The following is a 25,490-nucleotide window of genomic DNA, read 5'->3' on the forward strand; positions in this document are numbered from 1 at the left end:
ATATTCAGATGACTTAATGTTCTACCGTGAAATGTATGAGTAGAAAATTGCTTTCATTGGTGGCAAATTTTAACAGCAGCACTTGGTTCTCAGCCTAATTCTGTAAGGGGGCTGGCTAAGTGTTTTTATTTATTTATTTTTATTCTTTTTTCCTGCAAGAGTTTTCAGAAACTGGTGTTTATTAACTCCTTTCTCTTCCAAGGAATTGCAAAGAGTAATTGGGCAGTGTTTTTGCCAGCTGCTTCCAGTAAGACCTCCATTATAAATTCTCATAGTCCTGTGGAAGTCAGTGCAATTTTGCTAGTGTACTCTTGTTGGGAATCAATCCAATACTGCATGCTTTTATAAGAGCAGGTAGAAAATGTTTGTCGCGTAGCCCTCAGCAATAGGTACAGCAGAGCTCAGCTCAGAGTGCAGAGGATCTGCTCTAAGACAATTTAGACCTGCCTTATTGAACCGAGTGCTACAAGCCAAGCCATTTTGATGAGAACTAACCTTACAGGAGTAATGGGAGGCACAGCTTTTGTGTGTCCAAGCACTGGGGTGCACGCACTGTTATAACGAGCTTTGTTCAGAGGATCTGCTGGTAGAGGCTTCCGAGGGGGGTTTGGCTTGTGATTTTCCTGTTATAAAACACAAGGTCATCGTATTAGTCTTTATAATTGACATAATGGATTTAACATAGCAACTACTGAGCAAGAGCAAGGATAAGTTCAGTGTAGTTGTGACCAGATATGTTTAGATGAGTAAGCCATAACGCGTTTCCAGTAAAGAGGCACCTACATTTTAAAACAAAGCTTTAGGGATTTTGTTTCTTTTTCTTTTCTTTTCTTTTTTATTTTTTAACTTCAAAAACACTGGGTGCATCCATACTGAAATTAATGGTAAATTATTAGCAGATGAAGAACAACATAGATTGAATACATACAGTTGCAAAAAAAAAAAAAAAGAAGAAATAAAAAATAAAAATAATATATATGCACTATATATATATAATATAATATATATATGTATATATATATATTATATAATATATATGCAATATATATAAAGGTGGAAATACTAGAAATTACTTCATAATACAAGTTGAGATGACCACAGAAGCAAACTGCCTAAGTCTGGTTTGAATTGGGAGCATCTGTGGAAACTTTTGTTTAGAGATGCTGCTGTGCTTTCATTTTGTGGAATTAAATGATTTATTAATAAGGAACAGAAGTCATCTGCTATCGGGCTTGAGCTAATGTCTTTTCTGTGTGGTCCTTGAAACCCTGCAAACAGGGTAGTGTATCTATCTGTGGTCTTCATCTTGAAGAACTGGGATAGATTAGATGACTTGCTCAGGTCACACAAAGACTCTCCAATGTATCCAAAACCTCCAGATCCATCTGCTTTTCAAACTGCACTGTCACGCTTTCTCTAAAAACATTGTACAGAGTGATTTTACTCATCACTATTAGTTTGCCATAACTATCATTAGCAAAGTTGACCAAAAAGAAACAAGAAAAGTTTACATGCGTTATTTAGTTAAATATCTTCTGAAGGATGTTATGAAAACAAGAGGCGTGAATTACTCACAAATAAAGTACAAGTTTTAATTATTCATACTGAGCTTCATTTTGTGATAAATGTTGACTCTTCCAAAAAGGAAGTGCAGGGTGACTATCAGTAAGCATTTTTATTTAAAAAAAAGGCAAAATTTAGACCTTAACTAAATCTATATTGCATGTAATCACTTCAAATTTACCACAAGCTATACTTCAAAGCTGTATATAATGTTGCATTTCTTTTTACTCTCAGCATAAGTACTAGTTCATAAGTGAATGAGAAATAGCAACATGAAAAACAAAACTTATTTTAACTTGTTGTAGTAACCAAATCTCATATTCTGTATAAAAGTTAGTCTCGACCAGCATCCAGAAGAACTTTTTCATGACAAAACAAATAAAATATTTTTCTATAAGCAGCTTGTGAGAAAGGAAAAGCTCCATCTCTGGGGAGAAAAATATTGCAGATATTCTTGAAATAATCAGGCCTGGTAAATGTTGAGATAAATATCAGCTTGTTAAAACACAATGTAGCTTTATCTCACAGGACTGTCCTGCAGAAAGTCACAGAATTTAATTAAACACTAGAGAAGGAAGTTCTTCAAAACACAGTCCTTTCCAGTGATACAGAACTGAACAACCCTAAAACTGTTAAGAAAAGAAATCTTACCATCAGGATTTCTTAGGAAAGCTTACTTTGTGCACTAAACTTCTTACACAATGAAACCTTAATGTGTGTTTTGAAGTAAGGGATACCAATATGGAAAAAGTTAGCATTAGAAAGTGATAACTTTTTAATAACTGATTTAGATTTACAGTAAAAATAAAGCTTTTAAAAGTCACTATATTTATTGCATGGAAAGTTATATACAACTTTATTTGCAGCTTCATCACCTCGAGTACTGCAGCATTAAAAAACAAAACAAAACAAAACAAAAAAAAAACCAGTAAAACACAGAAACAACAGCAGCATAAAGACAGCAATAAGGAATGTGTCTTTGAACATTTTAAAGCCTTTATTCCCTTAACTGTCTCCACAAAAGCAGTCTTCTTCCTTGAGTACACCTGAATTAATCACCTGAATTAGTCTGATCACATGAGTATTCATCTGTTTGCTTGATCAGTTCTTAATTGTTATTGCATGATTTGTATTCACTATTCAATTAGAAGAGAGCTTTAGGCACCATAATTGGGAAGGGAACTGATGCAGGCTCAGCAATCTAGAGAAGTGAGTCTTGGTCTGAAGAGCTTAAGATCTGGTAATGATGAATGAACAAAAAGAGATGAAAACTGTCCCAGTTTGTTTGTTCTTATTAGCTATGCCCTGTGTCTAATCACCACCTGTAATTTTATTTTTTATTTTTTTCCCAAGCATTTGTAAAAACACTGTCCTTGAGTTAGTATACTTAAGAGAGACAGAAAATTGGCTTGACAGGCCTAGTGTGGCAAGCTGAGAGAAAAACATGGTTTTCATCCAGAGCTTACAAAGTCATCAGGCATGCGTAACTTAAATTTTTTTTACTGACACATTTCTGAATAAGCAATTGGAAGAAGTTTCTTTCCTGGAATGCACTGAGTGAGAAAGGTTGCCTTCTTCAATCTATTTAGATAAGAACTTCATTTGTATTAGCCCACTGTGTCTGAATCTGGCCTGAGATGACATAGGACAGGTATTAACAAGAATAACTGTGGCAGAAAGAGCAGAAGGTGAGCCCAGCTCCAATTTAGTGGGGAACAAGTGAAAATACGAAGCCATATTTCCTGTAATATGGCTGACCTGTAAAATACGTGATATATTTTAGTAATAAGATAACAGTATCAGAAACTACACTTGAATGCAACCAGTAGCAAAACCAATTGGAAGTTTGGAAGTGATCAAATCAGAATACATGGACTGAATTCATGGTTTGTATAAACCTGCGCAGTGTTCTTGATTCAGTGGTGCTGTGCTGATTTATACTGATTGTGAATCTGGCCCATAAATAAAGTATGTTTGCCTCGTGAGAGCATCTGTAGGAAGAAGAAGCTGCTTATCAGTCAAAAGATTGTTAAATGTTAACGTTGGCATCAGTTAATTTGCTGTTTTTTTGTTGTTGTTTTTTAAATCTACTTGCATCTAGAAGGAAAATTTACTGTAAAATACTAATCCATTCATTTCTGTCTCAAGAGTCACTAGAGGGAAGAAGACTTGTCTTATAGTATACCACTGTGCCTTAGCTACCCAAAGCTGTAAACCAGGAGCAGCAGGAAAGTAGCTTGTGTTCAGATATATCTCTCAGATGGGAGAGCTTGACTGAAACTGAGGCAGATGTGAAGCCATCCACAAAGTGAATGGTTTTCTCTACTCCTCTGCAGTGCTCTGCAGCGCAGAGCACCTAGATGACATTAAGGATGTAGCAATGTTTTTTTAAAGTGCTTTCTCTTGATGACCTGATGGATGTGGTTCCAAGGAATTAGTGTTGAAGGAATACTTTAACTGCTGTCTATATTAAATAAATGTCTTGAAGTTGCGATAGGGACAGTTCAGGCTGAGTGTTAGGAAGCTGCTACAGTTAAGAAGTGGTTGGACAATGCTCTCAGACATAGGGTCTGATTTTTGGGTGGTCCTTTGGGGACCCAGGAGTTGGACTTGATGATCCTTGTGGGTCTCTTCCAACACAGGAAAGATATTCTATGAAATTAGACTAAAACTATTCTAAAGCTACTTTCTCTAAGCTTTGAGAGAGTAAGATAGCTAACTTGGGAAGAAAAAATTTGCTTCCCTTGTGGTGTTTTCTGTATTCCTAGAGTATAAAAAGCAGTTATTTCTGATAATCTTGAATTTATGATAGGGATATAATGTTGAAAGAAGCCACTCTTGCCTATTCACTAAGTTTCCCTGAGTTCATCCACTGTTTGTCTCGTTACTGTTTTATGCTGCAACTGAAAATTGAAAACATCAATATTTTGCTTGATGGAGTAGCAGTCTCAATTACTTTCAGCTGCTAAACTGAAAAAACATTTTGGCAGTTTCAGCTCTGTCAGATGCTGGTAATGATGGCACCAGAGAGCTAGTATTCTACCTTGCACTTTGTGAGGTTTGAAGGGAAGGGCATGTAGTGGTGCATTGGGCTGTGACAGGCTGGGCAGGTCAGAGTGAGAAATGTTTCCTTTTCTTGGAATACCTTTTCTCTGTCTGTCTTCTGCTAGCATGAGGCAGCATAAGCTTGTAAATTGCTAGATACTTTTTTTTTGTTGTTGCTGTTTGATTGTTTAAAGGAAACAGTTTGATTAACAAATAGGAAAAGCACTTTTGCTCAAAATCTTAACTTTGAACAATGTGAAATATGCAGAATGTTCCAATAAATGCAAGAAAATAAACAATGAAACCATTGGAGCTAAAGACAAAAACAACACAAACCAGTACCAGTCCAGTTTTTTAAAAAAAAAAAAAAAAAAAGGCTTTGAAAGAATCAATATTTCCCACTCCTTTGAAATTGGAGATAAATGACTAGCAAGATGGAAAAGTGAAGAAGAAAAAGATAAACTAATTGGAAAGAGGCTAATAAACTGTCCCTACTTTTAAAAGTTGATCTAACCAGAGTGATTTGCTGTTCAGACAGTCCAAATTGAAATGTTTTTTTAACATTTTTCTTACTGACAAAATTTGTAAGCACAATGGCATGGCAGCTCAGCACTGTCTCATCCCTCTTTATTTCTTTGTTCTTTCTGCACTCGCCTTTCAAAGCACTACAATTCAACAACTGTTTCTCATAGACATATCCTTCTACAAATCATTGGGAAAGTGTCTTGGAGTAGCTCACGAGGTTGCTGCATGAAGAAAATGCTGTCCTTGGACATCCTTGCTAGCCTACTGGTAGGCACAGTCCCTCAAGACACAACTGTTTGAGTACGGATTTGTAGAAAGTGCACCAGTGTGCTACTCATTTAAGATAGCTTGGCAATAATAATATTCATTTCATTTTAATTTTGTACTTTATCCAGAATAGAAAAACGTCTACAAAACAGAACTAGCTGATTGCCTGATTGTTTTTCTAAGACACAGTCATGCTACAAATGCGACCATAAGAGAAAAGTTAGTGACAAGAAAAGGACGTTTTAATATAGACAACTGCACAGACAACTTCATCTACCCTGAATATTGCTTTGAGATGCATCTTATTACCAAAAAAACCTATCAGCTCTATTTGAACATTGAGAGGAAATATTGGTTTAATGAAGTAAGTGTAGACAATTCTAAGTCTTTTCAAATCTGTGATCTGAAAAAAAAAAAAAAAAAAAAAAGCAATTTACATACCCTTCTGCAGAGCAGAACTACATCAAGCTAATACCTTCTGCTCTCGGGCAAGATGTCTGTAACTTGACTTCCTCAATTATATCACTGTATTTGACACCTTGCTAACAACTGCTATGGCTTCCTCTTGGTTTGGCAACAGACAAAATGAGCTTGTGTTTGCCCCTAATGTGGAACTTGTTCATACTGCTATGTCTTCTGAGTGGGGGAAAGAGATTTCGGGATCCTCATCTTTAGGATTGCTGCCACAGCTGGCAGAAACCCGTATAACCTTCTGGAGCAAAATGAGAGCTTAAGGAATCTTTATTAAATTATCTATGCCACATTCCTAACAGTGTAAAGTGTATAAAGAGAATATTATGGCAAAAGGCTAGTGGGAAAGATGAGAAAACTGCTTAATTCCTATTCATCACATGCAGATATTCACGCACTCAGTGTTAAACAGAAGAGAAGTTAAAAGAAAATCTGTGGTTACCTGGGAGAACCTCAGTGAGGGGTTAGCTGGCAAGGGTCTTTCAGGCACAGCTTGATGACATGGCAGCTGGGGAAGGGGTGGTAGGACTCGCTGTGGTGTTTTTAACGGTGGTAAATCATCTGTCTTTACAGGGTTGCTAATGTCAACGATCTGATACGGCAGTGGTCGTCTCGGGCCATCTCTCTGCAGAAATAACCCCACCCCAGAAAACAGTTATAAACTTCAGGAGTTGATACGAGCATTGATATAGGCATTACTCCTTAAAAAGTCACATTATTCACTTGCTTTTCTCTTCTGCTCTGCTTTCATCTACCTTCGACACCTCCCCTGCAACCGGAATGGTGATTAACAGTTTCCAGAGTCCTACTGAAGCATTAATCGTTCACCATTTAGATGTGGTGTTCTGGTGTAAGGCAGCTGACTCTGTCCCAAAGACAAGAATTTATTTCATGTGCTTAACATCCCCACCTGTGCAAAACCTGGAAGCCATTACTGTGTTCTGAGGCCTACTTCTCCCGTTTTGCATGTTTTATTTCTATGTGATATCAGTATGTACTGATGTAATGTAATTGATTTAGAATAAATTACTTAAATGAAATCCAAAACAGATTTTTATTTATTTATTTATTTATTTATTTATTTTAAACTACCCAGGGACTTACTTTTGGTATGTTTGTATTTTGTGGCTTCATGATGAGGTTTTTACTGAGAGATGTGGTGTGAATGTGATTAGGCTCAGACAAACTGGAAGGCCTTGTTGGACTCACAGACCTGCAATACAAGCATACATTTATTGAACACGACATTCTGCTTTATAGCATTTTTTTTTAAAAAGTAACCTCTTTTCAGAATGAGATTTTGCAAGGTCTTTCTGACTTTTCATAGTAAACAAGGAAAGTAAAAATTCTCTAGTGCTCCTGCAAGAATAAAAATAAATATTGATTTTTTTGAAACCAGTAGTCTGTTAAATTAGCTTCTGCAATCTGTGGAAATGCAGCTTTGTAACACCCAAGAGACTCTTCTAATGAATCTAGCATTTAAACAGTAATGACCTCAAATATGAAAGTTTCAGCTCACTTGACTGAGTTTAGATAAAAGGCCATGCAATATAATGAGACCATTTCAAGCAAATGAATATGAAGGTAAGACTTCCTTCAATTTTTGAACTTTTTTTTTTTTTCCAATCACAAAAAGAGGTATATAGTCAAACCAAAACCCACATTATTACTGACAATCAGTAAAGTTAAACCAGGAAAAATTCTGCTGATAATACTGTGTGAATATTTTTAAGGCTGGCTCTTTCTAAAAGATATTCAGACCATTCTGTGATGAACACCAAGATGAGATTTGCCATGTTTACAGCTATTTTTTTTAACAAATATCTTTAAAGATAATAATAATAGGCAGTATAATTAGGCAAAATGATCATACCTTAGTTTCTCTATTGTTGTCTTCTTACTTGTAAACAGTAATCTCATGAAAGTCTTCCTTTTCAGATACATGATTGACCCAGCAAAGATAAGGCACAGAATAGTTATCAACACTCCTATGGTTAAACTCTTATTATCTGCAACAGAACACATTGAGTTTGCTTCTATTAGGAGCCATCTTTATTCAAATGTGTTATGTATACGGAGCAGGACATTGCTGCCTTGTCTGGTTTTCTAACTGCAGTGCAGGTGACGTGAATAAACTGTGTGCTAAAGACTCAAACTCTTATTTCTCTGTAGCAGTGCCAGCTGGTGCCTTCCTCATGGGCTGCCTACTTCCAGGGCAGGGGGGAGAGGAAGGGAAGAAGGACCAAATAGAGACCTAGCTCATGGTGTGGGTTAAGTGCAACGTCTTCAATATGCTGTCCCTCAAGCATAAGCTGTAGCTCTAGCTCCTTTGTAACTAGATTTTCATTATAACTGGGGTTTCATTGCACTTGGACTGGTGTGGTCCAGCCCAGGTGGCTGTCAAGTCTAATCTGGAGGCAATCAAGGAGCTGGAGGAGTGTCTTCAGCACTGGGGCTGTGTGCTTTCAGAGGAATGTGCTGCCTAGGCACGGGACTGCAGCCTCCTGTACTTGTTCCAGTTTTCAGAGTGCTTTAAGCTACGTTAAGTACATTGCTGGGACCTAAGTGAGGCTCAGTGGAGATGCAAGTCCTGACTAGATGACTTGCAGCTGAAAGCAAGCCTTATTTTTTAGGAAGAGGTAAGCCATAAGCATCAGAGCTGCTGCTATGTGATACGATCATCGCCTGGAGGAGAGGATGTTGTGATTTTGCAGGACTGTCGACCTGAAAAGTGCACACTCCCACAGTAGGAGATGCATCTTTAATCTTTGCTCTGGTAACCTATCATCACTGTCTCGGTCTTATCCTGATTGAATTTCAGCCAGCTGGCTCTCATCGACTGGCCTCAGCTCGCGCCGAAATGGTGAACACAGTCAGCAGCACTGACTCAACAAGCTGCACGTGGGGCTCGATGGGGTGTGAAGTGCTGCGATTTTTACTCTGTAGCACTGCAGAACGGTAAATCCCTCACCATTTCTAAAAGATTAATAAAATTAATAAACTCAGATTATGCAATTAAAATTAATTAACTTCTCCACCTAACAATTAAATATGTAAGGCTTCTTTATAAGAAAAATATGGAGTCAAACACATGCGTTTACTCCGAGTCAGATGGGTAAAATCAGTTACTAAATACTAATGAGACCATGTGCCACATTTGACTAAGATGAATGTATTTTATTGATCTAATCCTTCTGTAATTTGATTTAGAGATGTGCAGACTACTCAAATCATAATCCAAACCACCCCATCAAGAGCTCATATTTAAATTCAAATGTCAGGGATAGAAAATTAGGTCCTCTAGCAATTTCCATATTTGTTTATTCCCAGAATTATTGAATTTAGCCCTGTCTTTAGAGAAAATGGCCAAAATACCACACTGCATTAAGCTATTGTTAACATGGTTTTCTATTAAATTGAAGTGTTGGCTTCCAAAACACAAAATGCAAGAATTATAAAAGATACCCTATATTTGCCTTTTGCAGTTAGCTTTGTCTGTGAAGCGTGTTATTATAATATATTTTGTAGCTCCCTAGATACTTTGATACAAGATAAGCTGAAAAGGGACTGTAATGCTTTAGAGCATATCTTAACAGAAAAACATTTAACACACAAGTGATCACACTTGTTCGGTGCCTGAGCACAGTTTCTTTGCTATCTTACCAGTTGGTAGGTATTAAAAAAAAAAGAAAAAAAAAAAAAAAAAAAAAAAAAGACATTTCAACAGAGAAATCATAATGCACAGCTTTGTAATGGAAATGACTGTGATGTCATAAATCCAGCATTACAATTCACTGCAGGATCTGGCATGTAGAGAATACAATCCATTTTGGTTTTGAATAGCATTATTCATATGAAAACTTGCAGATCACTTTCCAGCAAGTTTTAGGTTATATACGTATATGTGAGTAGACTACTGGTCCTGTCACTTGCTCAGACATAAATCAGAAATATCTCTATGGAAGTCACTAAAGTTACAATACTTTGGAGAAAAATTGGCAGGTGATGATCATCAAATCCTATAAAATTGCACCATGTGTAGAAATAATTCCTTCTGAGGCTGGCCAAAGATGAAGTAAGATACTGATGCCAATGTTCTACAGACTGAACAACGGGAAACTGAAATACAAATTACAGAAAATGTGCATCTCGTGCTACTATTGTATGGTAGGAAACTCCTGATGAATGTGTGGAAGTTAAAATGTAGTTTTAAGCTGATTCTTCTTAGAAGCACGATATCAAATATATTGTTGAATATGCAAAATTTTTGCATGTATAATCTGTACATTGAGTTTTCATTAGGCACATAGCTATAGTAACAGGCCATGCATACAATAAGGTTATTCTGTCCTGATACTCTTGGAAAATGCTCTGGAGCCTGGCATATCTCATCGTGAATCCAGAGCACTGCAACGTTCATCTACCATGGCAACAGGGCTAGCATGAGCGTGGGAGTTAGCTCCTCACCCTCAGCTTAGATCAATACCATTTCAGGGAGCTTCTAAACATGACCACATATCTTAAAAAAAAGAGAAAGATGACACAAGATGAGACTCACTGGGACTACTGTGCCTTTAGTTATGCAAGAAAACTGACGGACTCAGCTGGCCTTGGTTTTGCTTCACTAGATTTTCAAGCTGGCACCAATGCATTTAGAATAAGCCATTAGACTTTACTGACTATCCCAATCTTGCAAGCTCATTACTCACAAAACAGCATTCTGTATTTGCATTCTTTATTATGGAAATATGGAAATGACAGGTAAAGCATGAATTGCTACTCACCTGCTTGCCTTATGGGTCCACTGTCCACGCTGCCACCGAACCCTGGCTTGTCACAGTAGGGGGGGGCCCAGTCAGCCTCGCAGTGACAGTTCTTTTTATTGTTGCAGACCTTCAAAAGAAAAGAAAGATGACCTAACATGAAAAGTATTATACTATACATCTGAGAAGGGCTCTGGCCAATACCGCCTCTTAATCAGATAGTGACACATCTGAAAGAAATAAAGCTCCTGTCACAAGGGAGATGTACTGGTATCTGCTCCTTGCCACAGCTAAGGTGGCATAAAGCAACTCCAAAGGCAAGAGAGCAAGGAAAAAAGAAAGTATTATTATTTATGTGGCAGGTAATAGTTTGAGTTGCAGCAGTTGACAACTTCTATAATCACAATAAGGATAATCACACACCTCTTAAGTCTTATTCTCTTTGCCTCCAGCAGCAACATTACCTGCTTTCTAACTTCTGTTCCTTCTGCCCTCCCAGGAACAAGATTGTTAATACAGTAAAGCTTTGTCAGCCCACTTGAATCCTCCTACCCATCAAGGGTTTGTGTTAGGCTGCACATTGATTTGTCCACTGCTCAGACCCTTCAGCAGTTGGAGCAGTTGCTGGAAGGTGTGAAACTGAAAGCAGGGCAGAGGAAAAACTCCCTTTGATATCATAGATATCCTAATTGTATGGCCTATAAAGATGCAGTCCTCAGTGTTCTGGTGGTTTTTATCAGGGCTAAGGAAAAACTAGCAAGACCTGATTGACCTAATGCTCCCTGCAGAGTAAGAGAGCTCCAAGAGACCAAAGTCCATCTTCAATAGCAGCCAGTTCCCCCTGCACAGAAGAAAGGAGCTGGTAGACTCAGCTATTCCCACAGGAGGTCCCAAACTCCTGTGGGAACACCCATCAAAAGAAGGGCTGCTTTTTATTCCCTTTCACTAACACCCAGGTAGTGGCTATGATAGTAATACTGGGGCTAGTAGTCCATGCTGTATCAGCTGAGTAAGTAAAGTGAACAATACATTATGTGAACAGGCCAAAACTTTTCCTGCACAGGACAAAGAAAGCACAGTTGCAAGTAGATGCTCAAATTTATTTTTAATGCAAGTTTTTGGGCTTAGGGCTAGTTATCAATGTGGTCCTTAATTCTGTGCTAACACTGTTCATCACTTATCAGCCACCGTCATGGAAAAGCTACACAATAGATGGATTTATAAGACATGAGTTAGTTCACAAAGTTTTCAAATATGCATTTTTTTGCAAGGTCAGCTGGCAGGTTTTCAGCAAAACTATACTGGCTCTGTCTGCAGAGTATTAAAGCATCCTTCACATAGCTTAGCCTTGCTATGGTCATACAAAATACAAAAAGAAATTATTTACTTTTCAAAAACAGCAAGATATTTGAAAATATAATTTGTTAAGCATTATTTTTTAAATTAAAGCACTCCAGGAGGTCCCTTCTATGGTTCCATGAAATCCTTTTTTGACTACTCAGGAGTTACTGTAGGTACAAAGATGCCTATCTAAGCCAGTGCTTATTCCAGCACAATGATAAGATGCATCACCATTAACATTGCACAGTTTTGTGTATGTGGGATGATAAAATAAAGTAAATTAAAATCCCCTCACAGGACAGGACAGGGCATTTCCAAAATTTTTCACAGAAACAAACAGATCATTAGAAAATCAAGGTTAATAAGGCATAGCTTGACATGATTAACATTTTCATAATATAAACTAGCATTCAAAACACTTTGCTGTTGTTAACTGATTTCAAATATTTCATTCTCTGTCACTTTCATACCATGAAACTCATCTATATACTTTATTTTCATAATTTTGGAAATGCTTTTTTGAGATATCTCAATTCAAATGCATATTTAAGCTTTTCTGGACCCACATAGAAACTGTCTTTTTTGAAACATTAATGGAAAATTTTCATGACGGAAGGTTAGACAAAATTTCTTTGAAGATGACAAAATTCCTTTTTATCACAGACTGTTAATTAAGAATAAGATAATTACTAACTGATAAATATTCCTTTGTTAAATGAAAATAATTTCATTTCTTGTAGTTCATATAAGGGACATGGAAAATTGAAATACATAAGAAAAAATATTGCAATGACTTTGACTCATATATTACAAAGAATCACACATCTCAAATGTATTACTTAAAATCATGTCTTGTCTAGTGTTTATTGACTGTAAAAAAAAAAAAAAAAAAGTATTCCTATAATACTTACTCCACGTCCATGGCACTTTGTTGCACATTTGTGTACACCAAAAACACTTGTATTCTGGCACCGGCGATTAAGACAAATCTGCAAAATAAGGAAAGAGGGGGGTTAATAGGAGCAGAACTGCTGGTGCTCACCATAGACCATGTCCCTCTCAAACTCTTTACATCTGTTCATCTGTCAATGGCTCCTATAGCAGTTTTGAAGATTTCCCAACACACAAGTTGCACTGACAGCATGCTGACAAAAAGATAAGGACAGCAGCAGTAGATGTCTTTTTCTTTGTGGACCTTTTATGTCCAAATCTGTGGAATTTAAATATTGCACCCTGGCCAATACTGAATTTCAGTCATAGTTCATAGTTGGTTAATATGCTGAGCTTGCGTAACTAAACAGGCAGAGTTTCACTCGGGTGGGACCACTTATTTTTTCTTTATTTGTTTTTCTTCTTTCAAGTCAGTTAAAAAAAACAACACAGCAGTTTGCATTTTTGAGGACTAAGAAATGCATTGAGTAGGTCTCAGTTCAGGTCCCTTTGTGCCATAAATTAGTGTAACTGTATTGATATCAATTGCTCAATATATCCCTTACATGCCAGTGTGGAACTTGCCCCAGGACAGCCTGAAAATTTACCTGAGCTTATAGATACGTATGGCTCATTGTTGTTCATCAGCAAAACTGAGATCTTACTGACAGTTTCCCTAAGATAAACAAATTTTTGATGTCAAATATAAAACAGCAATTCATAAAGTAATAATAATAACCTGACAGGAAATGGAAGTAAACTAGTAGCATATGCAACGTACTCATGCAAAATATTTTGCTGTCCAGTCAGGACAACTTTACTCTGCCAATATAGCTGAAAACTGATATAAAAGAAGAGTGGCACTGTCTAATAACACCATCAAACTGTCAAATGGCTGATGAGGATGCCAGTAATGAGAATCTATTCTATTCAAAATTGTAAAAAGAAAAAAAAATGCAACCGGAATGATTGTTGCTATACTCTATTGATCAGGAAAAAAAAAAAAAGAAAGAAAGAAAGAAAGAAAGAAAGAAAGAAAGAAAGAGAGAAAAAAGTCACTGCACAATTTTGCTCATGTTTAACTGCAGTTCAGTTCAGTAGTACTAAAAGTCAGTCACAATAATTAGCATTAAGCAGGGAAAAGTGTTGAAGGAGACGACAGGGATGCTTAATCAGGGCACTTATCCCCTGGGGAGAAGGAAAAATGGAAAGGAAATTAGAGTGAATTGGCATCAACATGCACGCATGTAGAGAATATGGTCTGATTACAGCAGTATTCACAATTCAAATATTCATAGTGCAGTAGCACACAGAATTTTGATCACATTAAAATGGCTGCATTTCAAATTGTGTATCTTCAGCTTAGAAAACTCAAGAATATTTAAATTCATATTCTTAATCCATAATACAAACGCACTAATGTCCTCAAAGTAAAACATACAATTTCATAAGTATTAGCCTGCGTATTCTATAGTGTGCATGTGTATGATTAGATAGATTAGAAAGATTAAATACTCATTAGTAAAACATAATGGGGTTCTTTCCCAGCGTTGAATTTTCTTTGAAAAGAAGTTTTATAACAGATTGACTTAGAAATGTTGTGTAAGGGTTGTTTTCCTGTACCAGAACTGGAGTTGCACTAGGGACATGTTTTAAAACCTTTCCCAATGCAGAGTGGTAATCCAACATAATTCAAAAGCATTCAGAAATTCAGAGACTTATTTGAATTTACCACAAATTATCAAAGCATTTTTTTTCCTCTTTGCCGGTAATCCACTAAGGGTATGAAACCTTCATTTCAATAGTTCTTGGACTCTTTTCCATTCCTCCCCTCTTTAAACTCATGGCTGTCTCCCACCTTTTTCTGTTCATTTTCTCTCCAAAGAAAGCCTATGAATGTGACAGCCACATGAAATTTGGACTACATTCATGCCAGATAAATCAGAATGTTTGCAAAATATGATTGCAAAAATCAGTTTTGATGGCTGAACATAAACGGGTTTATATTTTTAAAATAGATCTTACAGAAACAGCTTTTCTTGCAAGAAAAAGAGGAGGGGTGGCATAATCAGCAGATCAGATAAATACAGTTTGAAATCTAAAGTGAAGTTAATGATAATTTTGCAATGCCATACACACTGAAAAAGTTTGCAGCACTGGTAGAAAAATCCATGGAAATAGTAGCGGATGCAAAAGCAACTGTGTAAAAGCACAGCAGCACAGAGCGGCACGTCCCCAGCACACACCTGCAGTATGGGGACTTTCTATGCCAGAAGTGCTAAGTAACCCTTGATGTATTTTTCCCCAGTGAAGCTAGTTATTCACTTCTTGAACACATTCACTGTTTTACATTTTGTGGCAACCCATGGACAGAGCTCACAGAACGCTCTGTGAAAAATAAATAAATAAATAAATACCCTTTTGTTTGCTCGCCTGATTTCTGATTTGTTTCATTCTTAGGTGTTACTGTCTCCTCCCCAAACTACTCAAGATTTTATGTATTTGTATAATCTACCGAGTCTTCAAGATCTCTTCACCGAGCCAGAACACTTATTTGAGAGCTTATTGCAAGCTGAGCACCCTGAAGCAATGCAAAGGACACTTAGAGGGCATGGGAGTTTCCAACCCTCAAACACCAAACCCTGAACTTAGGTAGGAATAAACATCAACTCAACTGCAATGCTAATTTCTACGTCTTGCTTTCACCAGTGAATAGCATGATTTTATCAGAATTTCATTAACTATTCTGCAGTGTACTTTGCTGTACTTATTTTTCAAGGAACCTCTATCCTAACTGGATAGAAACTTGGGGCTGTCTTAAAAAATCAAAACAAAACAACAGTTATTAATTTAAGCAACTTTCATTGCATCTGCAAATCTGTAATCCAGAACAGTGGCCAGAAGAAGGGAGTAAAAATCTGACTCAGTGTGAGAAACAATAAGAGCCAACCAATTCTTTTGTGGGGAAAAAAAAAAAAAATCCCAAAGCAAAAACCAGTCAGTTTAGTAAAAAATACTGTGCAGCAGGAAGGTGGTGATGTTCTCTCTGTCTGGGATTGTTTCAGAACCTTACTTTTCCATCTTCACACTTGGTTCCTGACAGCACAAGACCCGGGTCTGGCATATCATCCCCCAAATACACGTGGGTACCACGGCACAGGATCTTTCCACCTTCCTGAAGGGGGATATTGGTTTCTATGGAAACAGCATTGGTACCAATCACAGGTCGATTTGCTCCCCCTTGACACTGAATTTTTCCACATTTTGCATCTCTGAAGGAAACAGACAAAATGAAACGTTAATGAAATCATTGTAGATGTTATATACCCATTCCCACCACCCTCACATCAGTTCCTGTGTTGGTGACGAGAGACCAAGAGACCCTACCTGGGCTCACACTTGGCAAAGGAGCTCTTGGAGTCTTTGCCACAGTTGCCGTAAGGATCACCTGCAGAATTGACTCTCTCAAAGCAGATCCCAGGAGCAGGTTTCGCACCTGAAACGAAACCTAGTCAGAACTTTCATCTCGTACAAGGTGTTTTTAATAATTTTCTTTGAGCTCCAGTGATGTTTTAGGGGAAGGTAAGATGTGATCTGCATGTTGATGAAGCACAGCAGAGCAGTTGTGCTGGATCAGCATGCTAATTGAAGAGCCTGAATGTGTGGGTTTTCCACAGTCCTTTGTCTCTCTTGGCAGCCCTGTGCAGTAGACAATGCTGAACTCATTCTCTTTCAGAGTTCCTACATGATGGTCCTCTTGTGAATCCTCCTAGGACACAAAAACTTTTAGCAAATGCCAAATCTGGTTTAGTGAAGAAAGACATAGGCCAGCTGGTAAGTTAACTCCCTTCCTTTTACAGGGGTCCATGTGATTCTAGCAAGGGCCCAGGAGCTGAAGCCAATGGAAATAGTTTTCAAGAAAGGCCCTTTTAACTATGGTTCAGAACAACAAGAAACCAGAAAAAAAAATCCATTTGCAAATGAGAATGTCACACAACAGTGTGACGTGGCAAAGAGAATATGGTGCTGTTGGATCAAGTTAATGCACTGGGGAGAGGAAAGGAACCTGTTTCCACCTTAATCTTCAGTAAATCCATGCCTGAGAGGAAAGGCTGATTTGAAACCAGGATCATTTCTACCAGGGTAGTCGAACTAGGAATCTGGGAAGACAGACAGCATCTGGTTCTTATCTATCGTAGCCTTTTGTAATACTTATCCTAACAGCACTGGAACTTCTCTGATGGCATTAGTACTGGAAATGTCTGTGCAGACAGATTACTCATCCCCACATTTTAGAAGTTAAAAGGTGCTATTAGAACATCTACTCTAATCCCTTATGCAGATAATATTATGTCCATTTTTCCCAGATTATGACCAACTACAGAATATCTTCTACATCCATGCATTCATCTGACATGTCTAAGAGGTGGAGAATGTACTTTTGTGGCTTGACTGTTGCAATATTTAATTAGTCCCCATATTAGAATTTCATTCCTTTGTTCTAATGTGAAGTGTAGCTTTTGTTTCCAGCAAATAATTGCTGCTCTTTGATAGATTAGGGCCTTTTGCTGTCCCATATTTTCTTTCCATGAAGATAATTAATAGCACAATCAAGTCATTGCCAACATTTCAAGTGCTCCAATACACAGACTTGTTTTGAGGAGACAAGTTGGTAAGGATATATATTGGCTGACTCTCTTGGCATGTATCTGCTAGATACATTTTTGTACTTTTGATAGATCAGTGAAACTGAAACAAAAATAACTGACAACAAATGATGTGATAGCCTAAAGGCTGAGAACATACCACTTTCAGTGTTGCCTGATCTTTAACAGGGACAGAATTAATGTTCCATTTTTCACATGTTCCATCTTTCAAATATTTTGAGCCACTTGCCAGTGCATATGCCTATAACTGTGGCTAAAACATATAATTTATTTAAACTATCCTGAAGATTTGAAAGCCTTCAAAGAGGAAGAAGGCTTTAAAAAAGGGGGTCAAATTCCTGAAGAAGAACATACAAATATGATTGTAAAACTCCCAGATAGCATGGATCTTTTCACTAATAACTCAGAGATTAAAGCCTCAATTAATTATCTGCATTTCACAGTTAGAAGCTTGACTAATACTATATACTGCTGAACAGCAATCTAATGCTATTAAGGACAAAATATTAAAACTTGGAGAGGCTTAAGATGGCACCCTCTTTTCCTTCTAAGATTTTTACATACTGAAAATGGAAAACTCAGAAAGCAGGGCACAGAAGGAACAGACTGTGAGTTTCTGGTTCCCTGGAGAGAAGGACAAGAGCCTAAAATTCTTTGGAAGATTACTATTAAGCTTGCTGAGTTCAGAATTTTACTCAAATCTGGAACTATTAAAGGGACTTGCACAGGATTCTTTTGCTTCTTTTCATTAAACCACAAGCAATAATCAAAAATCAACAAAAGCATCCAGACAAGACACTGTGCAAAATGCAAAAGTAAAATTTACATTTTCAGCATGTAGATTCCTCCTCGTCTATCCAGGGCAGGCACATTAACTATTCAGCATGATGCAAACATTAACATGTGCATACACTATGCCAGCTTCAGAGTGGAGAGGGAAGGCACGAAAGAAAAAATATGCTGTAAGTAAAAGTCCAAGAAAAAATAATTGCTTTTTCCTCCAACATCTGCAGTGTTTGACTTCCTCAGACCTACCTCACCCCATGACAATATGCAATTGCGATGGGTCTCCATATTTTTTTGGCTGGGACCCATGAATCCCAACCAGTTCAGCCAGTGGAGTGTCACTGGGGTGGCTGGAGGATGTGTCAGCAGCAGCCCAGAGCACAGACACACTTTTCAGAGCAGTGTGTGGCTCCATGAGTTGCCAAAAGCAAAATGAATGTCCCATGCTTTGCCTATAAGTGACCTATAAAATGCTTATTAAAAAAATGATATTAAGGAAATAAGGGGCTTGCTGAAAGACTGAGAGTTTAAGGTATTTACCTTCCCTTTCACCTAGTGAAATTTTTTTTTTCCTTTTTTTTTTTTTCTTTTTTTTTTGACTGTAGAAGTCAAGCATGGTACATGTGATGGAAAGCTGCCTGCAGGAAGAAAAACACATCTGCAGCATCCTTGCAGGGCTCAGCTAGTGAGCTTTAACTCCAACCAATATTACTTGACAAGAAAACGGATGTCATGGAGGACAAAATAATGCTCCCCTGCCATGCTTGGAGCAGTCTGTGTATGAAAACACCTGGTACCCAGTGATCATCTGGGGCCTGGAAACCAAAATCTAGCTTCAATTTCTGTCTTCTGTATCAAACCAAAACACATGGTTGCTTGGGATTCAGATGGCTGCTCCTTCTCCTGACTGCTATCTCACAATATTTGGACATTTTTATAAATGAAAACATAGCAAACTATAAGAAGCTGAGCAGATGGAGCTACCGAGTTAAAAGCAGGATTTCAGAGGATGCTTAAGGAAGAGAATTGTAATGTTGCATTACTGGAGGAAACCCATTTATCATGATTGCAGCACATAAACTGCAGCAGAAAGTCCTGTCTTTCTCTATTTTGCTACCTCTACAGGCAAAGACAAAATGATTTGTGAGATTTACAGTGGATATTAAGTGCTTTGAACTGGATGAGCAGAGTTTATTTCACTTTGCTGTTGATAATTATAGTATCGTGACCCTGTAATTAAGGTCCTGTCAGCTTTTCCATGCTGAGCCTTATTTGAGGGATTAAATCAGCCGTTTGAAACTGCTGCAGGTCAAAGCTCACCACTGCAGTTGTCAGCCTGGAGACTTTTTTTTTTTTTTCCTCCAAACGTGTATATTGACAAACGCACTTCTTTCATGTTAAGATTGCAAAAAAAATGTTCTGCTCTCTCAGAAGCAGTGCAGAAATGCTGTGTCATTTCAGACCAGCACAAGACCTGCTGGGAGGATAAAACACTGTCACAGTCTCCCAAAAGAGAAGAGAGAAATTTCTGACCATGGTGCTGACTGCAAGAACAGAGAAACTTCGGTTATCAGGCAGCAAGCAGAAACAGAAGATATTTAGACTCACCTCCCAACATTGTCTCAGACTTATTAAAATTATATACCTATGGAGCGAACATAATGTGGAGGGGAAAAAAAAAAAAAAAAAAAAAAAACCACTCAGATGGGAGTTTTCTTACTTGTAGCATGATAACAAGTACCATGACCAATTAAATAAATAAATAAAAGCATAAAAATACATCTGTGTGTGCCATGTAGTTTGCACCTAGATTTTATATCTCATTAAGTCTGTTTTACTGCACTGAGGATCCAAGCAAACTTCCTTGAGCTTCCCTTGGCCTTTCTCTTCATCTTGGTGATCCCTGCTGTCAAGTCTCTGAAAAGTGGGATGGGGTTGAGCTATTATTTTTGCATGTAAGGAGGATGCCAGCTCTCGCTAGCTCTGAGAACATGGTTTAATGCTTTTCACACCCCTAAAAGCAAAGGCATTGCTGTAAATCTGTGATGACCCAAACTGTTTGGTTTCACTGGTTATCCTAAATGAGATTCAAATTTTGCAGTACTCAGATAAATATGTATTCCTTCAAAAAATAGCAGTGGCTTGGCTGCCTAACTTAGATGGGAAAGCCTATCTGTTTTGCTTGTAGGGTTGTGCTTGGAAAAAAAATGCAAAGCTTTGGTATCATTGACAGGACTTTGTAACAAATATTGACAATAAAATTAAGATTGTTCCTGCCTAAACAAATGGCCATGTCTACGCGACAGATTTAAGCATGTTCTAATTATTAAGTCAATGCATGCCATTGGCTCCCCAAAATCATTGCTTTTTCCCTCTTGGGGAAATGTAGGAAAACACACCGACAAACATTTCCTTTTCTTCCCTGAAGAATCACTTTCTTGTCAATGCAGAAAATGCCAAGAGTTTAAAGCTGAGAATCTTCTATTCCTTGGTAATCAATAATTCCTCTCTCTTAAATAGCTTTATCTGTGTATCTTGGTGCTCCCTGCAAATGCCAGTGGAGTACCAGACATTACACAAATGCATTACTATCGATCTATCACTCTGTCACACCACTATCAATAGGTCAGATCAGTGCAATGTGAAATTTTTTAATACGAAACAAAAAAGGTCACAAGCCCCTCATGCATGCTGCTCCTTAAAGATAAAAACAATGAGAACTAATGCAAGAAAGAGAGAAGAGTGTGTGTTCTGTGAGCAGCCTGGAATGAACTTGATATTTATGGTTGTTTTCAGAGCTCTCCAGCCTATTGCAGATAGGAAACAGCAAAAAGTATTCCTCCAATTTTCCTCCAGAAATTATCTGTTGAAAGTAACAAAGAAACCTGATGAAACACGAGTACTCCTTTTTGGAAACAGATTCCTGCTGCTCAGCCTAATGTAAACTATCTCTGACAAACTCATTATTTTTCTTCAGAGCTAAAAATATTAAGATTGACATTTATCATTGGGCATCTGTAAGCCTATGAATGAAGAAAGATATACAAGAGAACACATCGATAAGAAATTCAATATACCGAATGAAGTTTTAAGAAAAGTTAACGTATTTTGCACGGCTTTCTCTTACAGAGAAGAAAAAGGGAACTAATGTAAAGGAACTATGGCCTGTTTTCCATTTACTGTATAAAATTTTCTCTGAAAAAAACACAACTACTCCCTCATCCCACCTCCAACACACACAGTTGTTAAAAACAAATTTTAATCAATTACAGCAATCGGGTTAAAGGTTCAAATGTAACTTTTTGATACAAAGCCCAGGGACAACATCTTGATATGTCAAATCCCTCCTTCTGCTGCAAGCAGAGCTGGAGGGAAACAGTTTTCTTATCTGTCTTGCCAAAGCAGGCAAGATTTGAAATCTTCTCCTATTTCCAGCTGCATGGCCCACCCACCCCTCTTCCCATTCCAGCCCTCTTCTGCCAGCTCATGCTCCAACAAGATGTAAGTATGAGCAGGTGGAGATATTTACAGCCCCGGTCTTTAAATTCAGAATACAAGCCTTTTTTTTTTTTCTCTCTCTCTCTCTTTTTTTTTTTTTTTTTTTTTTCCTCTCTTCTCCCTCCCCTTTCTTTTTTGAAATCTAGTCTGCTCGAAGTTTGAAGATTTACAGGTATTATTTCTAATTTATACCTGCACCAGTGAGTTCAGAACTGAGGCTTGCAGTTCAGGTTCAGATAATAAGGGTATTCCAGTTAATGTCTGTTGTGACCATTTGAGCCCTGTTCCTAACAAAGTCATTTGTCTCACAAGCAGACCCCCACAGCCTTGACCGCTGGAGACTGCATGCACAGCAGTGCCCATGTTGAATAGCCCAGAGAAGGAAGACAAGAAAGAACTTGGGGAGCCCGGGGGTGTTAGAGGACGTGCTTTGTTAGGAAACAGACCTGGCAAGGGAGCTACAGCAATACAGCTTTCTGACCTTTAGCTGAATTTTTCTAAGCAACCAAAATTACTAACAGTCTGACTGAGTAACTTTCCATGGCATGGGAAACTGGTTCGTAAGGAGGTTTTGCTTTATAAGAGAGAAATATCTCTGTATCCAGGGGATTAAAAAGTCCCAGTATGACTAAGACTGGAGGCTATAATTGCACATGCCTATATGAGCTCATATTACCTCTATGACACGAGTGGGATTCGGAGGAGTGCATGAGATGCATGGCTTTCTCCACGTAGGCAGTTTCGTTATGAACTGGAACTCTTCTAACGTGTTCCTATACCCAAACGAGCAAGCTAATGTCTCTCTGCTATCTGCATCACTGGCACTATTTCTTGAGATGCTTTAATGTTCATTTGAAAAGTTTGGAAAGTGGTCTGAGCTCTTCTGAAGATTACTGATAAATTCTTCAGTGGACTTCTGATGAGGGCTATGACCAAGGGAAGCCTCTGTGCATCGTAAATTGATATGAAAATCTTGAAATAGAGTTAAAGGAAAGCTAGATACTGAATTGAAGGAACCTAAAGGAGCCAAAAAAGTTAGTTTAAAAGAAATAATTAAATGTGGCTCTTAATATCACCTCTCCCTGAGAGTTCAAAATATTTTCCCCTTTGAAAGAGGGACCAAGTATGATGCTGAAGATATGACTTGTCCCAAGTGAGGCAACAGGCAACAGCAAAATGCTGAGCTAATGCTGGTATGTCAGTGGGAGGGCCACAAAAAGGTAGAAGGCGAACAGCTTTCCTGGGTTATCATCTGCTTAGGATAATTTAAGAGCTCATCATTTTAGATTTTTGCAAAAAGTGAGTGAATTCCCATGGGTGAATAAAATCTCTGCTTCAGTGCATACTCTGCTAAGAGAATTATCAGGAGGCAGGTTTACAGAGTAACACCAATTAATAAAATGCACAAGGGGCTGTGAGAATCTTGTGTTAGTGTTAAATATTGAACTCTATTTTGGGATGTAAGCAGACATTCTGCGGATGAGCAATTCAGAGATCAGGTGGAAGCAGTCTGAAAAGGGATGTGATTTCTACCTCAGCATTCAGGAGCATTCCGCAATTTATAGGATGAACTAAGACCATATCAATCAGTATTAAACGATTTGCCTAAGTTCACAGAGCCATTTGTAGTGGTGCTGTGGAATGAACCTAGTTACGGCCGCTCTCTACCTCCTGCTGCAAGAAATGAACATGACTGCAAATCAAGGAGAAAATGAATCACAAAATGATTCCCTCATTGTTCAGTTCTCCATTTCAGGAAAGAATAGACACAGATTGGCACTGTATAAAGTTCCCCCAAATCCAGCTATAATCACAGGCAACTTTTACTGCAGTCTGACAAGCAGATCTCCTGGTTCCCGGACTCACCCTGGCCCCAGAGGGTGATGCACTGCTGCTCGTGGGTCTGGCAGATGCCGTTGTAGCAGTAGCCATCCACCCCGTGGCACGCGTGCCCGTCGTGCAGGTACACATTAGCTGGGCAGTGAGGGCTGGCTCCCGTGCAAAACTCTGGCAGATCGCAGGAATTACTTGACTCTCTGCAAGAAATCCCCGCTGGTTTTAACTGCAAAACAAACAAAACCTTAACTGCTGTCGTTCCAATCAATAAGCGTTATGCAGCGGTGTAACCCTTGCAGCACACAGCTTTTTTTTTCCACTGGCTCTGCACCAACTGACTGCAGTGGACAGCATAAGGATTACGCCACTCTTTACATGTATTTATTTGATCCATGTTGCAAAATGGCTCAGGTCAAAAGGTAAATCCAGCCTCTTATTAGTTTTCAAATATGAACAAAATTTTTCAATGCACCTCCTGCAACCATTCCTAAACACACAGATGCTGAAATATTTTGGGGCTGTAATGCAAAGGATACTGCTTAGTGCTGATGGGAAGTCAGACCAGAAACCTTGCCATCCACACGGCACCAATCCCAGGCGATTGCTCTGTGCTGGGGCCAGCCGTGACAACACCACAGTGACCAGGGCAGCCAGATGACCACAGAACATCTCCAGCCCCACCTGGAGCAGTCACTCACAGGATCACCACCCCACCTGATGCTGGTTTCAGCTCCCTGAGAGCTTCCCTGATAGCTCAGGGAAATGTTGCTCTCTCACAGGCTTCAAGATCTTCTTCAACTTAACAATACCACCAGTCCAAACAACTACTCCTCTCCTGTCCCAATTTCTCTAGATAACTCTGTTGTTCAGAGGTGCAGGCAACTAGTGAATGTTAAAAAAATCCCAGTCTGAACATTCACACATCACCAGCAACAAGAGACAGGTGTGCTTCGGGAGCACCATTGAACTTTAATTGCATCACCAGTGTTTTTTGGTGAAAAGCAAAAACACATGAAGGTAATCCTCCCTAGGAAAATGCTGCAGCAGGTTGATGCTGTCCTGACAGCTTGCAGGTCTGAGCTTTTAGGCAGATGGTTGCCACAGACACAATGGAAACTTGCTGAATGCTTTATTAGCCCATATGCAAGAGTTGGTGTGAGAATTTGAGAAGGTAAATGCCTGCAGCAAGTTGGCTTTTTATAGCACATTAGGAGTCCACAAGAGCTGATGTTCAGCCATTAAAAATATATATGCTGTTGACAGAATTAATATTTCAAGAGTTTTCCCATAAAAAGAGGGTCCATCATTTAACGACTGCTTGCCACAGCACAACATCCACATAAGCATGAAAAACAGTCAAGTATACAAGTTCATGAAAAGGAAGAGGTTTTGCATGAACAAATGAAATGGCTACAAATAGCACAGGCACTGTTAAAGAAGTCTGCCCTTTCAGTAACTGTTAGAGTTTGATTCTTTTTTTAATTGCTCACAAGAAATGCAAGGGTCTTAATGCTGCTAATTTGGGTCTGTGTTCTTGCTTACTCGTCTGCTGTTGAGAAGATTATGGAAGTGTGCCCACCCCACACAAACAAGAAAGATTTCCGTCAGTTCACCTTGCAGTCTTCACAGCAAAGTCCATGTGCACACACTGCTCCTGGTCTCAGAGTACAGGTAGTTGCATTACAGCACGGGTTTGTACATTCCTAGACGGGGGATAAATTAAAAGCAGACAATTTTCAATCACAAAGAGCTGTAAATCAAGAGAGGCTGACTTTCTCAAAGAGGTGCTATAGCCCTG

At 38.4% G+C, this 25,490-nt stretch overlaps 1 protein-coding gene across 1 annotated transcript in view; it reads right to left on the minus strand.

The window, feature by feature from the left end:
- The window catches only part of ADAM12 (ADAM metallopeptidase domain 12), a gene marked incomplete at its 5' end in the record, with an annotated part of 183,204 nt that overhangs the window by 3,257 nt on the left and 154,457 nt on the right, over positions 1-25,490 (minus strand). The window contains 10 exon segments of the mRNA XM_084526031.1: positions 496-623; positions 6,314-6,496; positions 6,976-7,084; positions 7,745-7,880; positions 10,656-10,764; positions 12,887-12,964; positions 15,979-16,177; positions 16,293-16,401; positions 23,723-23,918; positions 25,306-25,395. Of these exon segments, the coding sequence (XP_084382157.1) occupies positions 496-623; positions 6,314-6,496; positions 6,976-7,084; positions 7,745-7,880; positions 10,656-10,764; positions 12,887-12,964; positions 15,979-16,177; positions 16,293-16,401; positions 23,723-23,918; positions 25,306-25,395 (1,337 nt within the window).

The sequence above is a fragment of the Aythya ferina genome, assembly GCF_964211825.1.
Source record: "Aythya ferina genome assembly, chromosome: 7".
Classification (NCBI taxonomy): Eukaryota; Metazoa; Chordata; class Aves; order Anseriformes; family Anatidae; genus Aythya; species Aythya ferina.